At 40.2% G+C, this 15,410-nt stretch overlaps 2 protein-coding genes across 5 annotated transcripts in view; one reads left to right on the plus strand and one right to left on the minus strand.

The window, feature by feature from the left end:
* UBTD2 (ubiquitin domain containing 2) overlaps window positions 1-4,155 on the plus strand; it is a 67,317-nt gene extending 63,162 nt beyond the window's left edge. For all 4 annotated transcript variants that reach the window (XM_060094946.1, XM_060094944.1, XM_060094945.1 and 1 more), the window contains exon 3: window positions 1,588-4,155. In XM_060094946.1, coding sequence (XP_059950929.1) covers window positions 1,588-1,985 — 398 coding nt within the window. In that variant the 3' untranslated portion in view covers window positions 1,986-4,155. The remainder of the gene's footprint in view (window positions 1-1,587) is intronic.
* Window positions 4,156-7,595: 3,440 nt separating this feature from the next.
* On the minus strand, window positions 7,596-12,497 carry EFCAB9 (EF-hand calcium binding domain 9). The gene is made up of 4 exons (XM_060092532.1): window positions 12,362-12,497; window positions 9,435-9,583; window positions 8,477-8,653; window positions 7,596-7,718 (listed from the first exon to the last, which is right to left on the minus strand). Exons 1-4 carry the CDS (start codon window positions 12,495-12,497, stop codon window positions 7,596-7,598), a joined length of 585 nt encoding a protein of 194 aa, XP_059948515.1.
* Between the last annotated feature and the right edge of the window lie 2,913 nt (window positions 12,498-15,410).

Genomic DNA, 15,410 nt, shown 5'->3' on the forward strand with positions numbered 1-15,410 from the left:
TATATAAACAGTGAAGTTTGTACAACTGACTATTTATAAATAATATTTATACTGCAGTGTGATGGTTACTAGTGTAGGGAACTGCTGGTGATCACAACTGGGCTTGAAGCATATCTATTTCTACAGTCATAGCAGTGTTCAGATTAGTGAATAACACAGAGGCTGAACGTTATTATTATTATTATTATTTTGTTACACGGGCCTCTCACTGTTGTGGCCTCTCCCGTTGCGGAGCACAGGCTCCGGACGCACAGGCTCAGCGGCCATGGCTCACGGGCCCAGCCGCTCCGCGGCATGTGGGATCTTCCCAGACCGGGGCATGAACTCGTGTCCCCTGCATCGGCAGGCGGACTCCCAACCACTGCGCCACCAGGGAAGCCCCTGAACATTATTTTTAAACACAGAGGAAAGAGGAGATTTGCACGTATTATTGCTTGGTGCCTGAGTTCTCACCCCAGCCCATCTTATGTAACTTAGAAAGCAGGCCCAGTTCAACCCTTGGTGGATTAGTGACTGTTCCAGTCTCATTTGGGATGCTTTGGATTTTCAGCCTGTTGATGGAGATCAGTTTATTAACTCATTTGTTCATTGGTAACCATTTCTCAGTGTCCACGCCCCATATTCATTAGCCTGTGTATGAGTGTTCTGAATATGGTAGATATTTTTGGTTTTTATCCAAATTGATAATCAGCTGACATTAATGTTCCAGTTTGAGCAAAAGACACATTATGAATAACCGTAAAATAAAACATTCATGAAGTATGCTTTCAAGTTCCCCAAGGGAAGCTCTGGTAATTACAATGGTTTATACTTTATAAAGAAATTAACCATGAATACCTTCTTTTAAACCATAAACACTTTTTCCCCCTCCCCTGAGCTAGCAAGTTATAAACTTCATGCCTCTTTTGTTCTTCCTTTTTAACTCAAAGCTTCTCTGTAACAGATTGACTAATTAGGGTTAAATAAAACACCTCATTTCTGTGGTAGTTGTGCTAATGAGATCCATACATAAGCCAAGAGACAGTGGCAGCTGGTAAGCTTGTCATCTCTAGTTTGTGATCTCTTTGGACTGAGGACTTCTGGCCAAGTACTTCAACTTAGGAAGTCTAGGCACCAAGAGAACCACTCTGGAACACTGTGTTGTGGAGAATTGAGCTTAGGGATCTGGGTTTTTTTGCCTTTTTTTTTTTTTTTTTTTAAGGTTAGCTGATTCATTTCCTAAAAAGATATCCCAGTGTAATTGGCATCTCCCATTACTTTGGTCTAAGCATTGATAATATTAGTAAATTGGAATTTTGTGTGCTTTCTTTTCCTTTTTTAATAAAAGTGTGAATTAAGTGTGAAATGACTTAGAAGAAGTGAGGGCAAGGAGCTAGGGTCCTGGTTAATGTAAAATTTGATATACACTCAAATATTTGGTCATGGGTCTTGATAATGATTATTGATGATCACTGACAGAGATTGGCCTTATTTTACATTTTTTTCTCTACAGTGGCAAGCCAATGAGATGTTTGAACATTTTGCAAGATGTAAAGAAAAATGCATTCATTTAGATTAAACTCTTTTTCATATCTTCTCTTTCTTAAGGTGCACTTACAGAGTGCTATGATGAACTGGGGAATAGGTATCAGCTTCCAGTCTACTGCTTGGCACCACCAATCAACATGATAGAGGAAAAGAGCGACATAGAGACTCTGGATATTCCTGAGCCCCCACCCAATTCGGGGTATGAATCTCAGCTCCGTTTGCGCCTTTCCACCGGCAAGGACCTCAAACTTGTGGTCCGCAGTACAGACACAGTGTACCACATGAAGAGGCGGCTACATGCAGCAGAAGGAGTGGAACCGGGCAGTCAGCGGTGGTTCTTTTCTGGCAGACCTCTCACCGACAAAATGAAGTTGGAAGAGCTGAAGATCCCAAAGGACTATGTTGTACAGGTTATAATGAGCCAACCTTTGCAAAACCCAACACCAGTTGAGAACTGAACTGGCCCCGCTGGCTGTCCCCAGATCCCTCCTGCTCCTTTTTACTGTTGTTGTTATCATTTCCTACTCTACGGCGTGAAATTTATTTTCACTGCTCTGAATTCCTTGTGAATGGATTTAGTTCTGAGGAATTACCAGTGAAAACTTCCATCTGTGATGGAGACCAACGAAAATAATTAATAAAACACAAAGAGCCAGCCTTTGAGACTCATGTAATTACAGTTTCTAATTCAAGAGGCAGTTAAGAAATAGATAACCATTTATTTTAAAATACCCAACAACTATATAATGGCTGTATTTAAATGATTTGGACTGTAAATAGAACATTGCATCCATGCAGAACAGCACCAAGCACCTGTGAATACAGAATTCCTAAAAAATCAAATACAATTTCCAGAAATCATTAATAACAGTTATAAAACTTGAGCTTTTTAAAATGGAAACTGAAAAGAGCAGTACTTGAGGTTCTCTTCTTTTCTGGTCTTAATTCCTTGCTCAATTAATATTTAGCCATAAAGGAGTAGAGACTGGCAAATTGTGTTTCAGTATTGCTTTCCCCATCCCCATATGTTGAGCTCCTTGTTTACATTCACACTAAATTTTGGTGCCTTCCAGCACGTTGGTGGCAGGCACCTTTCTGGAACACTAGGCAATAATTTAGTCAGTGCATTCAGATCTCTGACTTTCAACTGATAACTTAGTTGAAAAGTCTGTTGTCCTCTTGCTGCATAGGTATTTTGAAATGTCTATATAATGAAGCTGTTTCATATCCAGGCTTAGAAGGACACTACTATGTAAAACCTTCATTGATCTACCTACTCTGCTTAGAACTTTTCAGAGCTAACTGTGCCCCCAAATGCATGGATATGCATGGAATCAAGTACAGCTGGGAATGTACTTGAATCATTCCAGGGATTCAAGGGGATCCCAGGGAATGCACGGAATCAAGTACAGCTCTTCCTACTGTAGGATAATAAAGTAATTATCTCTTCTCCCCCAATTTGCAGGAAGGGTATAAGGAAAACCCATTCTGTCTGTGCCTGGGAGAATTGTGCCTGTCTTCAATCTTTTAGAAAAAATTTCAACTCATAATTTGCTAGAGTGAAAGATTTACTGACATTACTTAAACATCGACAGTGAGACCAAATGATGATACGTTGCTTTATACTTTAGTGCTTTCCATAGTTCACTGTTACCTGTAGTTGTGGTGGATGAGAATTTTCCTCTCTCATCTTTCCTAGCAAAGAGGCAAATTAAGAAGCATCTGCAGATTATATCAGAGGACTGAAAAATTTGGTGAGATAACCTGATTCTTCTGTACTAGGACTGGAACAAAGCTGCCAAGGATTATATTTAATTTGGAGCCTTTCCATGGTTGGTCCCATAAGTGAGAAGGGGACTACCACGTGATTTCTGAACCCCTGAGAATCCATGAGATGGAAAAGTAGAGGCAAGAAGACACTTAACGTTGTTCTCAAATGAGAAATAATCAAACCTTCACATGTATTTTGGGTGTGAAGCACCATTATTAATTTTAATGGCAAAATGAAACTAGTTTAAATGTAATGTTTAAAGTACTATTAAATTTCCTATAGCCTGATTGCACATATCTATAATTGTAACATATCATGTTTCTGAGAGCTTTAACTGCTTCTCTTTTTCATGCAATCATTTTAAAGATTGTGGCTACATTTCATTTAGGTTTACGGACAATTGAATCTAAACTCAAGAGGCGACAGCAGCATTAATTCCAAAGGAGCATTTGTATATATGGAGGTGGGGACAGGTGAGGGTATTTCAATGTAATGCCCCTGTCATCAGAATGTTTCCTTATTAATTTGTGTGTCACATTGAACAACAACATCTCTCAAAGTTTGTCAACTGGAGGACAAAAAAGTGTTCAAATCTATTTTCCTTAAGTAAATTTGGTGATATAATAATCTATAGTTGGTAGAAGTATTTTTGTTGAGGATTGGAGCTCTCTTAATAGTTTATTTTATTTTAAAGGAACGTGTACTTTAACAATTTTCTGGGCATTTAACCTAGGTAAGAAAACCATGGTGCTGTTTAATTGTAAATAGATTGATATAAGATTGGACCAATACTTGATGTGTACAATTTTAGTATGTAGGGTTTTTGTGCTTTTTTAAAAAAAAAAAGTTCAATTTTTCTCTTTGTCTTTGCCTTTATTCTGGGTTTTTAATTATTATTACTCTCCACAATAAGGGTAGTCTGCTTCATTCTAAAAAAAAAAAAAAAACCTCTAACAAGGTTTTTTCCCTTTTTAAAACTTCCCAGCTCAGTAACTAACAAGTTCATTACTGCCAAACTTAGGCTCTGTTATGTCAAACCATACATGGTCATTTATAGATATACTTTATTTGCTGCATTGAAATCTTGGTCTCAAATAGGTGGTGGTTTTTTTCTTTTAAGAATCATGCTGTAAACCAAAACCCATAATTCAGTTTTTCAGAAGCACTGAGCTCATTTCTTTATCCATTTTGGATCAAAGTGGTAGGCTTTGATTGTTAATTTTTATTTAAAATAAGTGATACATACACATGGGGAAAAAAATCCAAACATACCGAAGTGAAAAGTCGCTCTGAAGATGCCTGTTCTTCATCTCCCATTTCTTCTCCCCAGAGGTAACAGCTGTTCCCAGTTTTCTGGATATCTTTAAAGATGCTCTACCACAGTGGTTCTCAAACTTCAGCATGCATCAGAATTACCTGGAAGGCTTATTAAAACACAGATTGCTGTGCTGTTCCCCCAGAGGTTCGGAGTTAGTAGGTCTAAGTGGGGTCCAATAACTTGCATTTCTAAAAGTTCTCAGGTGATGCTGCTGCTACTAGTCTGGGGATCCCAGTGTGAGAACCACTATTTTAGTGTATGTGAGTACATTTACCCGCCCTACCCTGTTTTTTCCATAAATAATATATGCTATTCTGTACATTGGATTTTTCTCTAAAATGGTTAATCTTAGAGATTGTTCCATATATGTTGAGCTAGATCTGCTTCATTCCTCTTACAGGTGCAGTAGTAGTCCATTGTCTGGAGTACCACAGGTCAGTCAGGCTGTTTCTAGTCTTTTGGTACTATAAACCATGCTACCGTGAAATGTCCTTTTCTATAGCTACATCTTTACGTCTATGTACATTGCTATATCAAACAGTATATACATTTAGGGAGTAGATGCTTAATTGCCCTCCAAATAGATTTTAACCAATTTAATACTATAGCAATATGACTGCTCTTATTTTCCTATACCCTGACCAACTTTTTTTTTTTTTCATACATTTATTTATTTATTTATTTTTGGCTGCGTTGGGTCTTCGTTGCTGCGCACGGGCTTTCTCTAGTTGTGGTGAGCAGGGGCTACTCTTAGTGGCGGTGTGCAGGCTTCTCACTGCGGTGGCTTCTCTTGTTGTGGAGCACCAGCTCTAGGCGTGCAGGTCCAGCTGTTGTGGCACTCAGGCTCAGTAGTTGTGGCTCGCGGGCTCCAGAGCACAGGCTCAGTAGTCGTGGCACATGGGCTTAGTTGCTCTGCAGCGTGTGGGATCCTCCTTGACCAGGGCTTGAACCCGTGCCCCCTGCATTGGCAGGCAGACTCTTAACCACTGCGTCACCCTGACCAACTTACTGATCTTTTGACAGTCTAGGTGGAAACCTGTGTCAGGTGGTTTTACTTTGTGTTACGGGATCTTAGTTCCCCGACCAGGGATTGAACCCGTGGCCTCAGCAGCAAAAGCATGGAGTCCTAACCGCTGGACCGCCAGGGGATTCCCACTAGCTCCATTTAGTTTTTGTAGTACCGTTGTGGGGAAGACAAAAGTTTTGGCTGCTAAACATTACTCATAAGTGTGTTATCGAACTCTCATGACTATTAAGAGTAAATATAGAGAATGTTCATAGTAATTAACATGATTTCAGTTATTACGTGTGACTTATGAATGACAGTCTTAGGCAGTATTCTTGTCTGTTGCACATTGACAAAGTGATTTTTGATTATTAAGTACTCTGGAACTCACTGAATGCCTTACGGTCAGTTATACTGCATATATTATTTCCTTAAGAAATTCTTGGTTTGTAGTAAATGAGCTGTATTTCTTTAATCACCAAACATGTCCCTCAGAAATCTATGGTAGAAGGAGATGTGGTAATTAGCATTAGGTAGAAGGGGTTTCTGAGTCAGTGAAACGCCAGCTTAAAACTTAAACAGAATCTGCTAAGACTGAAGTGAGTTACTGAAATCACTTGTTCTCAGTACAAGCGTCTAATTGACCTTGAATTTGAACTCTGGTCCTGCCACTAGTGAGTCATTAAGAACCTTGGGTAAGGTTCTTAATCTTTTTTTTTTTTTTTTTTTTTGCGGTATTTATTTGGCCTCTCACTGTTGTGGTCTCTCCCATTGCGGAGCACAGGCTCTGGACGCGCAGGCTCAGCGGCCATGGCTCACGGGCCCAGCCGCTCCGCGGCATGTGGGATCTTCCCAGACCAGGGCATGAACCCGTGTCCCCTGCATCGGCAGGCGGACTCTCAACCACTGCGCCACCAGGGAAGCCTGAGGTTCTTAATCTTGACACCTCAATTTCCTCATCTGTAAATTGAGGATAACACTTAATTCGCAGGGTTAGGGGATAAATAAAGTCATGCGTCTAAAGCCCCTGCCTGACCCATTGCAAGCACTTACTCGGTGGTAGTTATCATCATTAACATCACAGTAGTCTGGGAGGATTCACAAATCCCATGCTAAAGACGCTTAAACATTATTCAAGGCATTAATTATACAAAAAAATAGAATTATACAAGGGCATGTAATAATTATTTCACCCTAGTAGATTTGATATAGTTGCTTAAGCACTTAACTCATCAAAGAGTAATTTAAATTCTAGGAAGAACACAGTCCCCATATCCTTAAAAGTCAGTTTCCCGGGCTTCCCTGGTGGCGCAGTGGTTGAGAGTCCGCCTGCCGATGCAGGGGACGCGGGTTCGTGCCCTGGTCCGGGAAGATCCCACATGCCGCGGAGCGGCTGGGCCTGTGAGCCATGGCCGCTGAGCCTGCGCGTCTGGAGCCTGTGCTCCACAACCGGAGAGGCCACAACAGTGAGAGGCCCACGTACCGCAAAAAAAAAAAAAAAAAGTCAGTTTCCCTTATGGTTGGAGGCACTTCTCCATTTGCCAATTTGAAGTTTGTTTTAGCCTAAGGAGTGGGAGAATTAGAATTCTGAAAGTATTGGACCACTAGGGACAAATGTTAGGAAAGCATCACCTTCCAACTGCTTGGCTCCAGTAAGAGTTGGTAATTATTTGGGTACACAGGGACCTAATGGACAGAGTTGATCTGAAAAGCAGCAGCAGAGTTGGGACATGTCAACAAAGAGAAAGTTTTTACTTCACATTACATAACTGTGAGTCATTTGTGAGGTCTAAAGGTTATTAAAGTTAAGAATATGCCGATTGAGGAGTGCTTATCTGAACCCCGCATGTGTAAAAATCAATTTAAAGATATCTACTTTGATGTTCTAAATTTATTTTTAGAGATGTTAACAATTGTAATTACTTACACTTTCAAAATCATTTATTCCAAGAAGACTCTCTCTTTGGCTCACATTAACTTGTGACACGTTCTTTTCGGGCAGAGCTTTCTTTCTCCTCTTTCACTGCTTTCTGACTCTCCTGGTATTTGTCCATGGATAAGATAGTAAACAGCTTAAATTCCTTGTAATTAAGACGCTTGTGTTGGGGGGCAAAAAGAAAAGTTATTTCAGGAAGGCTTTGATACTTTGTTTCAGATGACAGCAGGATTGTAATCATTTCTCATTTTAAACCTTGGAAACTCTATTAAGAGGCCCAGTAATTAGGACATAATTATAGTCTAACTGTAGTCTAGGATTCAGGAACAAAGAGTCTATTGTAGACTCAAGGCACCAAGGGTCACTTTCTTACTTCTGCTACATCAAGTCCAGACTCTGTCAGGCTGCCATCTGAGCTTCTTCAGAGTATGATCCATCTTTTTAAACCGTAAACCTTAGCTCTCACTTGCTAGTCAACATGGACTTCCTCTTTAAATAGGCAGGATCCACTGTCTTTGCCACAGTTGTTTTCTCTTGGGATTTAGCTCATGTGTTCCCACCTAAGAATTTCTTCCTTTCTGCTTATTAAAATCTATAAACCCTTCCCCTAAGACCAACTTCTACCATATTAATGTATTTCCTTCTTTCAACTGAACTTCTAAGCAAAATTTGGAGAAGAATCTCCAAACTTCTATAATTTTATATCCACATTCTGTGATGTAGCACTTAGTTTTTCAGTCCTCTCTCTTTCACAGGCCTATATATCTCTTTAGTTTTTTATGATCCCAGAGCCATGACACGCTCCAGTAGGTTTTTCCCACCCTCTTCCTCCCCCGTCTTCACTGTAGGTAGCAGGACATGGTCCTCTACCTTTGTACAGAGGGGCTGCTGGGCCACACTTTAGGGATCTGCACTTACATAGTCACCTGTGATGTCAGAGTCATGGTATAGGTCTCTGAGTTGCTGTTTTTTAATATTGAAGAGAAAGTTGTACATGTGGAAGTTGGATGGGCCAATTTTCATCTCCCCATCCAGGTCAAGCAGCTCAAAAACAGGCCGGGAATGGCGGAAAATAAATTGCTCTTCCAAATGGTTCTGCTTTGAGAGAAATATGTAAATATGTTGTTGGTGCTACTTTCTAAACTTGCGACATCAAGACTCATATATTCACTAATCCATTTCCTAGAGAGCTAAAAGCAAAAGGCAGAATTATAGCAGCTCAGGGCTGAAAGGGTTCTATGGTCGATGTACCAGGTCCTGCTTCAGCATCTGCATTCAGGGGGGACTTACGCCACCTGTAGTGATTGGTTCTGCTAGACAGAACTCTAGTCTCTAGAATGTATTTCCTTATGTTCAGTGAAAATCTACTTATGAAAATTGTGGCACTGGCAGTAAAATGCTGACACAAGGTGCCTTTCCTCAAGGAGTGGGAAAGAGGTAAATACACACTAGGAGTGTGTACCAGGTAAGGTGGGAACCCAAAGAAGGGTGTGTCTTGTCTTTATCATTCATCCCCTTCAGAAAGTTCTCTGAGAAAAGGGATCACTGAGGAAGAGAGGCAATTAGGATTACTGGTGATTATTTTAAGACCCACCAGCTAGAAGGGGCAAGGAAGGGCATGCCAAGGAGGGATGTGACAGGATGAGATTGGTTCTTTATAAAGGCAATGTGGGAGGGGGGCTGGATAACCTTTGGAAACTCCTAGGTCATAGATGGGCCATTTAGGAACCAAAAGGAACCCACCATTTTTTTTCTTCCTGGTTCAAGTGAAAAGAAAAATTCTGACGCACTCTTAATTCGGTGCTACCTTTAGCAAAATGGTGACAGCAGCCGAGCCCTGCCCCCTCTGCTCCACAGAGCCTGGCTCGTTACTTGCCTCCTGTGCCAGCAGTATGCAAACCAGCATGTAGAACTGGTCAAAACCAATCTCGCCCACAGCATTCCAGTCCAGCATGTTAAACACAATTGTGATCTGCTTCCGTTTCAGGTCAGTCACGTGATGAAGGAAGTGGTAGAATAGCACATCTGTGGGTAAGGAGATGAGATGCATTATTCTGAAATGTTAAACATCTGGGAACCACATAAATGGTTGTCATGTTGGAAGCTTGTTGACCTGGCCATAGTAATATTTTGTTTCCGGCTTTGCCACTATACCTTCCACAATTTCTCAAACCTCAGTTGCCCTTGAGCTGTGTGGAAAAGCACTGTACTTGGACTTGTGGAGAAGGAGATAGTGGATAGGGCTTGGTTCCTGAGCCCAGCTTACATGCTCGACGGAGCAGACAGGTGTGTATACGTAACAAATAAAAGTCTCAAAGTGCTCCTGGTACATAGAAGGAAGAGTTTAATTCTCACTGGGGGCCTATGACACATTCTTGGAAAAGCTGACATTTCACCTGGGCCTTTCACTTGAGAGAATTAAAACAAGAAATTTAAAAATCATTCCACTTCTGTAAAAGTATCACTTTTCCTCATGCTTACATAAAGCAAATGCATTCGGTGATGGGGGAAAAGGAGCTATCACTGAGCATCTTAGACGCTGGGCGCTTTAAGTGCCACATGTCACTGAACCCTGACAACCCTACACAGCCTTTTACAATAAGTCTCAGGTAGTAACTAATCTCAGGGCTTCTTGAGCTATAATAGGCATACCAATCACTTGAGGATCTTGTAAAAACACCAATTCTGATTAGGAACTCTGGCATGGGACTGAGTCTGCATTCTTAACAAGCTCCCAAGTGATGCGGCAGCTGCTGGTCAGTGGACCACACTTGGAGTGGCAGAGCTGGGATTCAGATGTGGTCCGTCTGACTCCACAGCCTTGCTCTTTCCACAGTGAAGCCATATCTTTTGCCCATTAGTTAATGCATATACAGTCATATACAATCAGAGAAAAAACATACTATAATTTAAAGGACAGGGAAGGTTTTTGGCTGAAATTCCACTCACTAATCATCTGTCTCAGGGAGTGTTCGATGGAAGAAACAAACATGGTGATACGTTTACACAGTGATATATGGCTGTACAGGTTGTATGTACAAATCACCCAGGGGATTTCAGGGATTTTCAAGTGTAGCTTTGTCTACATGTGATTTCTCCTTGCCCATTGATTACAGAGACTACCTCCTGCACAAGACATGGCTCCACTAAATCCGTAAAGCACATCTGTGTGGTTTGGAGTCCTGGCTGAAGCTGGCTAAGTGCACAGTGAAACCAGTCGTCACAATGTCATGATCTGGCGGTTTCTGATGGCCTCTCGATGTTCCTTCCCCACGTCCCACCAGGTATGAGTCCAACCAGGTACAAGCACTTGGGAACAACACACCATGTGTAAACACCATGACATTTGCTCCTTGAGAAATGTTTTATTGTGAGACTTAGTAGTTACTTAACAAATACTGTTTTTCAATCAGCTGGCTCTGGCCCACTCAAGTCTCCAAGGCTTTAAGTCACTATCTCCCTGGAAGGCAAAACTCAAGGCTATGCCTTCACTCCTTCAGGTCACCATCCAGTCCCTTGGTGACCAGAAGACACAAGTATGACTTTATCTCTTGGGTATTGCATCACCAGGGAGTGATTTAGTTACCAGGGAGATCAGACTCTGCTCAGCAAATGCTGGTGAGACTAAGAGTGTGGGCTTTGGGTTTTGGTTCCAGATCTTCTGTTTACATCTATGTGTCCTACAGTTGCTTTATCTAGGACTGGGTTATTGTGAATATTTGGTGACATACTGTGTGTAAACTGGAGGCATGAAAGTATGAGAAAATTAAAGTATCTTTTTATTATTTTATAAAGATTGAATGAACTCTTTAAAATATCTTTATGGAAGAAACTCCTTATTGATAAATGACATCTCTCTCAGGTCACAATGAGTCGGACACCTTATTTATCCCCAGTCCTGAAAACAAAACAAAACAAACAAAAAAACCCTAGGGGACTTCCCTGGTGGTCCAGTGGTTAAGAATCCGCCTTCCAATGCAGGGGACACGGGTTGGATCCCTGGTCTGGGAACTAAGATCCCACATGCTGTGGGGCAACTAAGCCTGTGCGCCACAACTACTGAGCCTGCGCGCCACAACTAGAGAGAAGCCCACATGCGGCAATGAAGAGCCTGCGCACCGCAACGAAAGTGCCCGCATGCCACAACTAAGACCCGATGCAGCCAAAAATATATATAAATAAATAAATATTAAAAAAAAACCCTAAAGTGTTTTAATTGGTCTTCTATTAGTTTGTGCACTCAAAGGCAGGGTCGAGATCATCAGCATTCTCTGGTCACTCACAAGTACCAAGAATTAGAAGGGATCTTGCAGATCACCTGATTCAAACCTCCCATTCGATAGATGACAAGTCTTGCTAAGGGAGTCTTGAGGGTTAATGCCTGAGTGGGGCTCAGTCCCCAGGAATAATTGTAATAATAAGGAACACTTATTAAATCCTTACAGTGTGCCAGGCACCATGCTAAGCATTTTCCATGCATTATCTCATTTACCTTTTTTTTTCCAACTGTGAGATGGACTCCATTATTAGAAGCCTCACTTACAGATGAGGAAAATGAGACTTAAAAGAGGATGATGATGTTCTCCAAATCAACAAGGAATAATGGGTGGAAGACCTAACCCCAGAGCCTGCAATTTGATCCTCCTCACAGAACTGCCTTCAAGTCTCAGTTGGCAATTTTTCTCTGTGCTTCATTTAGAAGATACATACATTAATGAAATAGTTTCTGGTTCTGTAAATTTTCCTGCACGTTCGTTAAAAACCAGGTAATGACCCAGAGGAAGCACTTCTGAAAGTACTAACCATTCAAGGTTTTCTTGCCGTGCACATCAAGAAGGTGAAAATACTCCACCAAAGCCTTCACATTTCTCACGGATAATAAGCAATATAGTTTATCCAGATAGAGGTACCACAGAAACGATCCTTGCTTCAGTTTCATTATGGTGCCCTTTAAGCCGAAGACTCTGGCAACCTGAAGTAGAAGACAGAATTCTGCCTCAGAATTAGAATGTTGGATAGAGAGAAGCTCTGGTAGTAAAGGTCTTCCTACGTCAAAGCATCACAGGAAACAGTCGATAAAAAATTAAAATTATGGGGATCCCCTGGCGGTCCAGTGGTTAGGACTCAGTGCTTTCACTGCCATGGCCCGGGTTCAAGCCCTGGTTGGGTAAATAAGATCCCACAAGCCACTCAGAGCAGCCAAAAAAGAAATGGTTGAGAATTTTCCAAAACCAATGAAAGGTACCCACCCACAGACTGTGCTCATCATCATTATCAAGGTGAACAGTTCCATAACTACATGTTACATAGTAACATGTTACACTGTTCTAAGTGTATTAATATATTAACTCATTTAGTCTGAAGATTAATCATACAATCCTATGAGGTAGAGATTATTATACCTATTTTACAGATTAAGAAACAGGCCCAAGTTACAATCTATTATGTATAAAATAAATAAACAACAAGGATATATTGTACAGCAAATATAGCCAATATATATATATATGTTTTTTGGCCATGCCCCATTGCACGAGGGATCTTAGTTCCTGGACCAGGGATTGAACCCGTACCCTTGGCAGTGAAAGCGCAAAGTCCTAACCACAGGACCGCCAGGGAATTCCCTAGCCAATATTTTATAATGACTATAAATAGATTATAACCTTTAAAAACTGTGAACCACTATGTTGTACACCTGTAACTTGTATAATATTGTACATGAATTGTATCAATAAAAATTTTTTTAAAAAGGCTCAGAAAAATTAATTTTCCTGAAGTCACTAAGCTAATTAATAGTGAAGTCAGCATGTGAACCTAGTCTGGCAATAATCACTGCTTTTTAATAGCTATGCTATATTACCTCTCAAAAGACTGAAGTCCTAAGTAGTTGAGATAAGAAGAAATACATATATGTACACGTCAGAGTGAAACTGCATTATACCAAAGACAAAGGTTTTAAAGGCAATCAGAGAAGAAAGATTATCTTCAAAGGACTAATGATTAAACTTAACAATCAACTTCTTCACAACATGGAAACCAAAACATAATGTAATACTATTTCAATGTGTAAAAACAATCATAGCCAAGCTAAAATTATACACTCAGTAAAATCATCTTTCAAGACTGAAGGGAAGTTCCTTAAAGTTAAACATGAGATTACCATATAACCTAGCATTTCCACTCCTAGGTATATATCCAAAAGAACTGAAAACAAGTATTCAGATACTTGTACAAAATGTTTATAGCAGCACTATTCACAATAGGCGAAAGGTGGAAACAGACCAAATGTCCATCAACTGATGAATGGACAGATGAAATGGTAGCACATCCATACAGTGAAATACTTAGCCATGAAAGGGAATGATACATGTTACAATGTAGATGAACCTTATAGTAAGTGAAGGAAGTCAGGCACAGAAGGTCAAATGTATGATTCCATTTATATTAAATATCCAGAAGAGGCAAAGCCATGGAGACAGAAAGCAGATCAGTCATTGCCAGGGGCTGGGGGCTGGGGGCTGGGGGAGTGGGTGATGGGAAGTGACTGCTTACTGGATACAAAGATTCCCACTGGGGTGATGAAAATGTTTCAAACTGGACAGAGGTGATGGTTGAACAACACTGTCAATGTACTAAATGCCACTGAATTGTACACTTTAAAATAGGTAATTTTATATTATGTGAGTTCCACCTTCTTTTAAAAGAATGAGGAGGAAAATCAAACCTGAATTTGATCAATTTATAGAAAATATAAATCAGGGAAATAGGACAGCAGAGGTCCATGTTAAATGACACTATGGGGACACAATCAACAAAACCCAGACTGTGGAAAGCTCTAAAAGAAAATGACTCCACTTCTTCAATAAACATTTACAAGAAAAGAAAAAGATGGAAGAGGGATCTATAGATTAATAGTTAAATTTCTTTCAAATCACATCAACCAATTACAGTGTATGGACTTATGAGGATCCTAATTCATATAGATTGTATACGTAAAGACCCACAAAAACAAACAGCTTAACAAAAAGCATGAGATGATGGAGAACTATGAGCACTGATTGGATGTAATATTAGGAATGACAGTGGATGTGGTGGTTGTTTAAAAAGTTAAAATGGTAAGATGCCTGGAATTTGCTTCAAAATAATCCAGGTCCGTGGGTGTTGGTATACATATAACAGGATTGTTCAAACATGAACTGACTGATGGGTGTACAGGAGTACTAGCTTATACTATTCTTTCTACTTTGAATATGTTTGAAATTTTCTATAGTGAAAAGAAAAAAAAATTAGGGTGAGCTAAAGCTGTATTCAGGCAAAAACAAACAAACAACCAAACAACTAAGAATGATCACCAGCGGACCCTCCGAAAAGAAATTCTAAAGGATCAACTTACGGTAGTCAGAGAATGATCCCAGAGAGAAAATCCAAGATATCAGAAGGAATAGAGAGCAACAAAGTAGTAAAAATACGTGGGTCAGTGCAAGTAAACAACCATGGGGTAAAATAATAACAATGTCATAGGGAGTTTAAAATGATAAAATTTAAATGCAATACAATTATGACAGAAGGAGGGAGCTAACAAAATAAATCCATACACACAAAAACAGAATTAACAGCCATAAGTGAATTCTTCAGGCACAGAAAAATAATTCCATATGGAAACACCGAAATTCAGGAAGGAATGAAGAATACCAGAAATTGAAAATATTTGAGTAAATCTAAATGAATCTTGACTGTGTAAAACGCTAAAAATAATGTCACATGAAGAAGCCAGCTGTGGTGCCCTCAGAACTCACCAGGAGCTACGTAGGGAAAGATCTATTGCTGCTAGGGGAAGGGAGAAAAAATGGTG

This window comes from Mesoplodon densirostris, chromosome 3 (assembly GCF_025265405.1).
Source record: "Mesoplodon densirostris isolate mMesDen1 chromosome 3, mMesDen1 primary haplotype, whole genome shotgun sequence".
Classification (NCBI taxonomy): Eukaryota; Metazoa; Chordata; class Mammalia; order Artiodactyla; family Ziphiidae; genus Mesoplodon; species Mesoplodon densirostris.

What these genes read in the sequence shown, in the direction of transcription:
- EFCAB9 (XM_060092532.1), bottom strand. Translation starts at nt 12,497, where the DNA reads ATGAAACTGAAGCAAGGATCGTTTCTGTGGTACCTCTATCTGGATAAA. An exon ending in CGGCAAGAAAACCTTGAATG is followed by an intron (nt 9,584 to 12,361) that starts GTTAGTACTTTC and finishes CCTTACCCACAG; the next exon opens with ATGTGCTATTCTACCACTTC. An exon ending in CTGACATCACAGGTGACTAT is followed by an intron (nt 7,719 to 8,476) that starts GTAAGTGCAGAT and finishes CCCCAACACAAG; the next exon opens with CGTCTTAATTACAAGGAATT.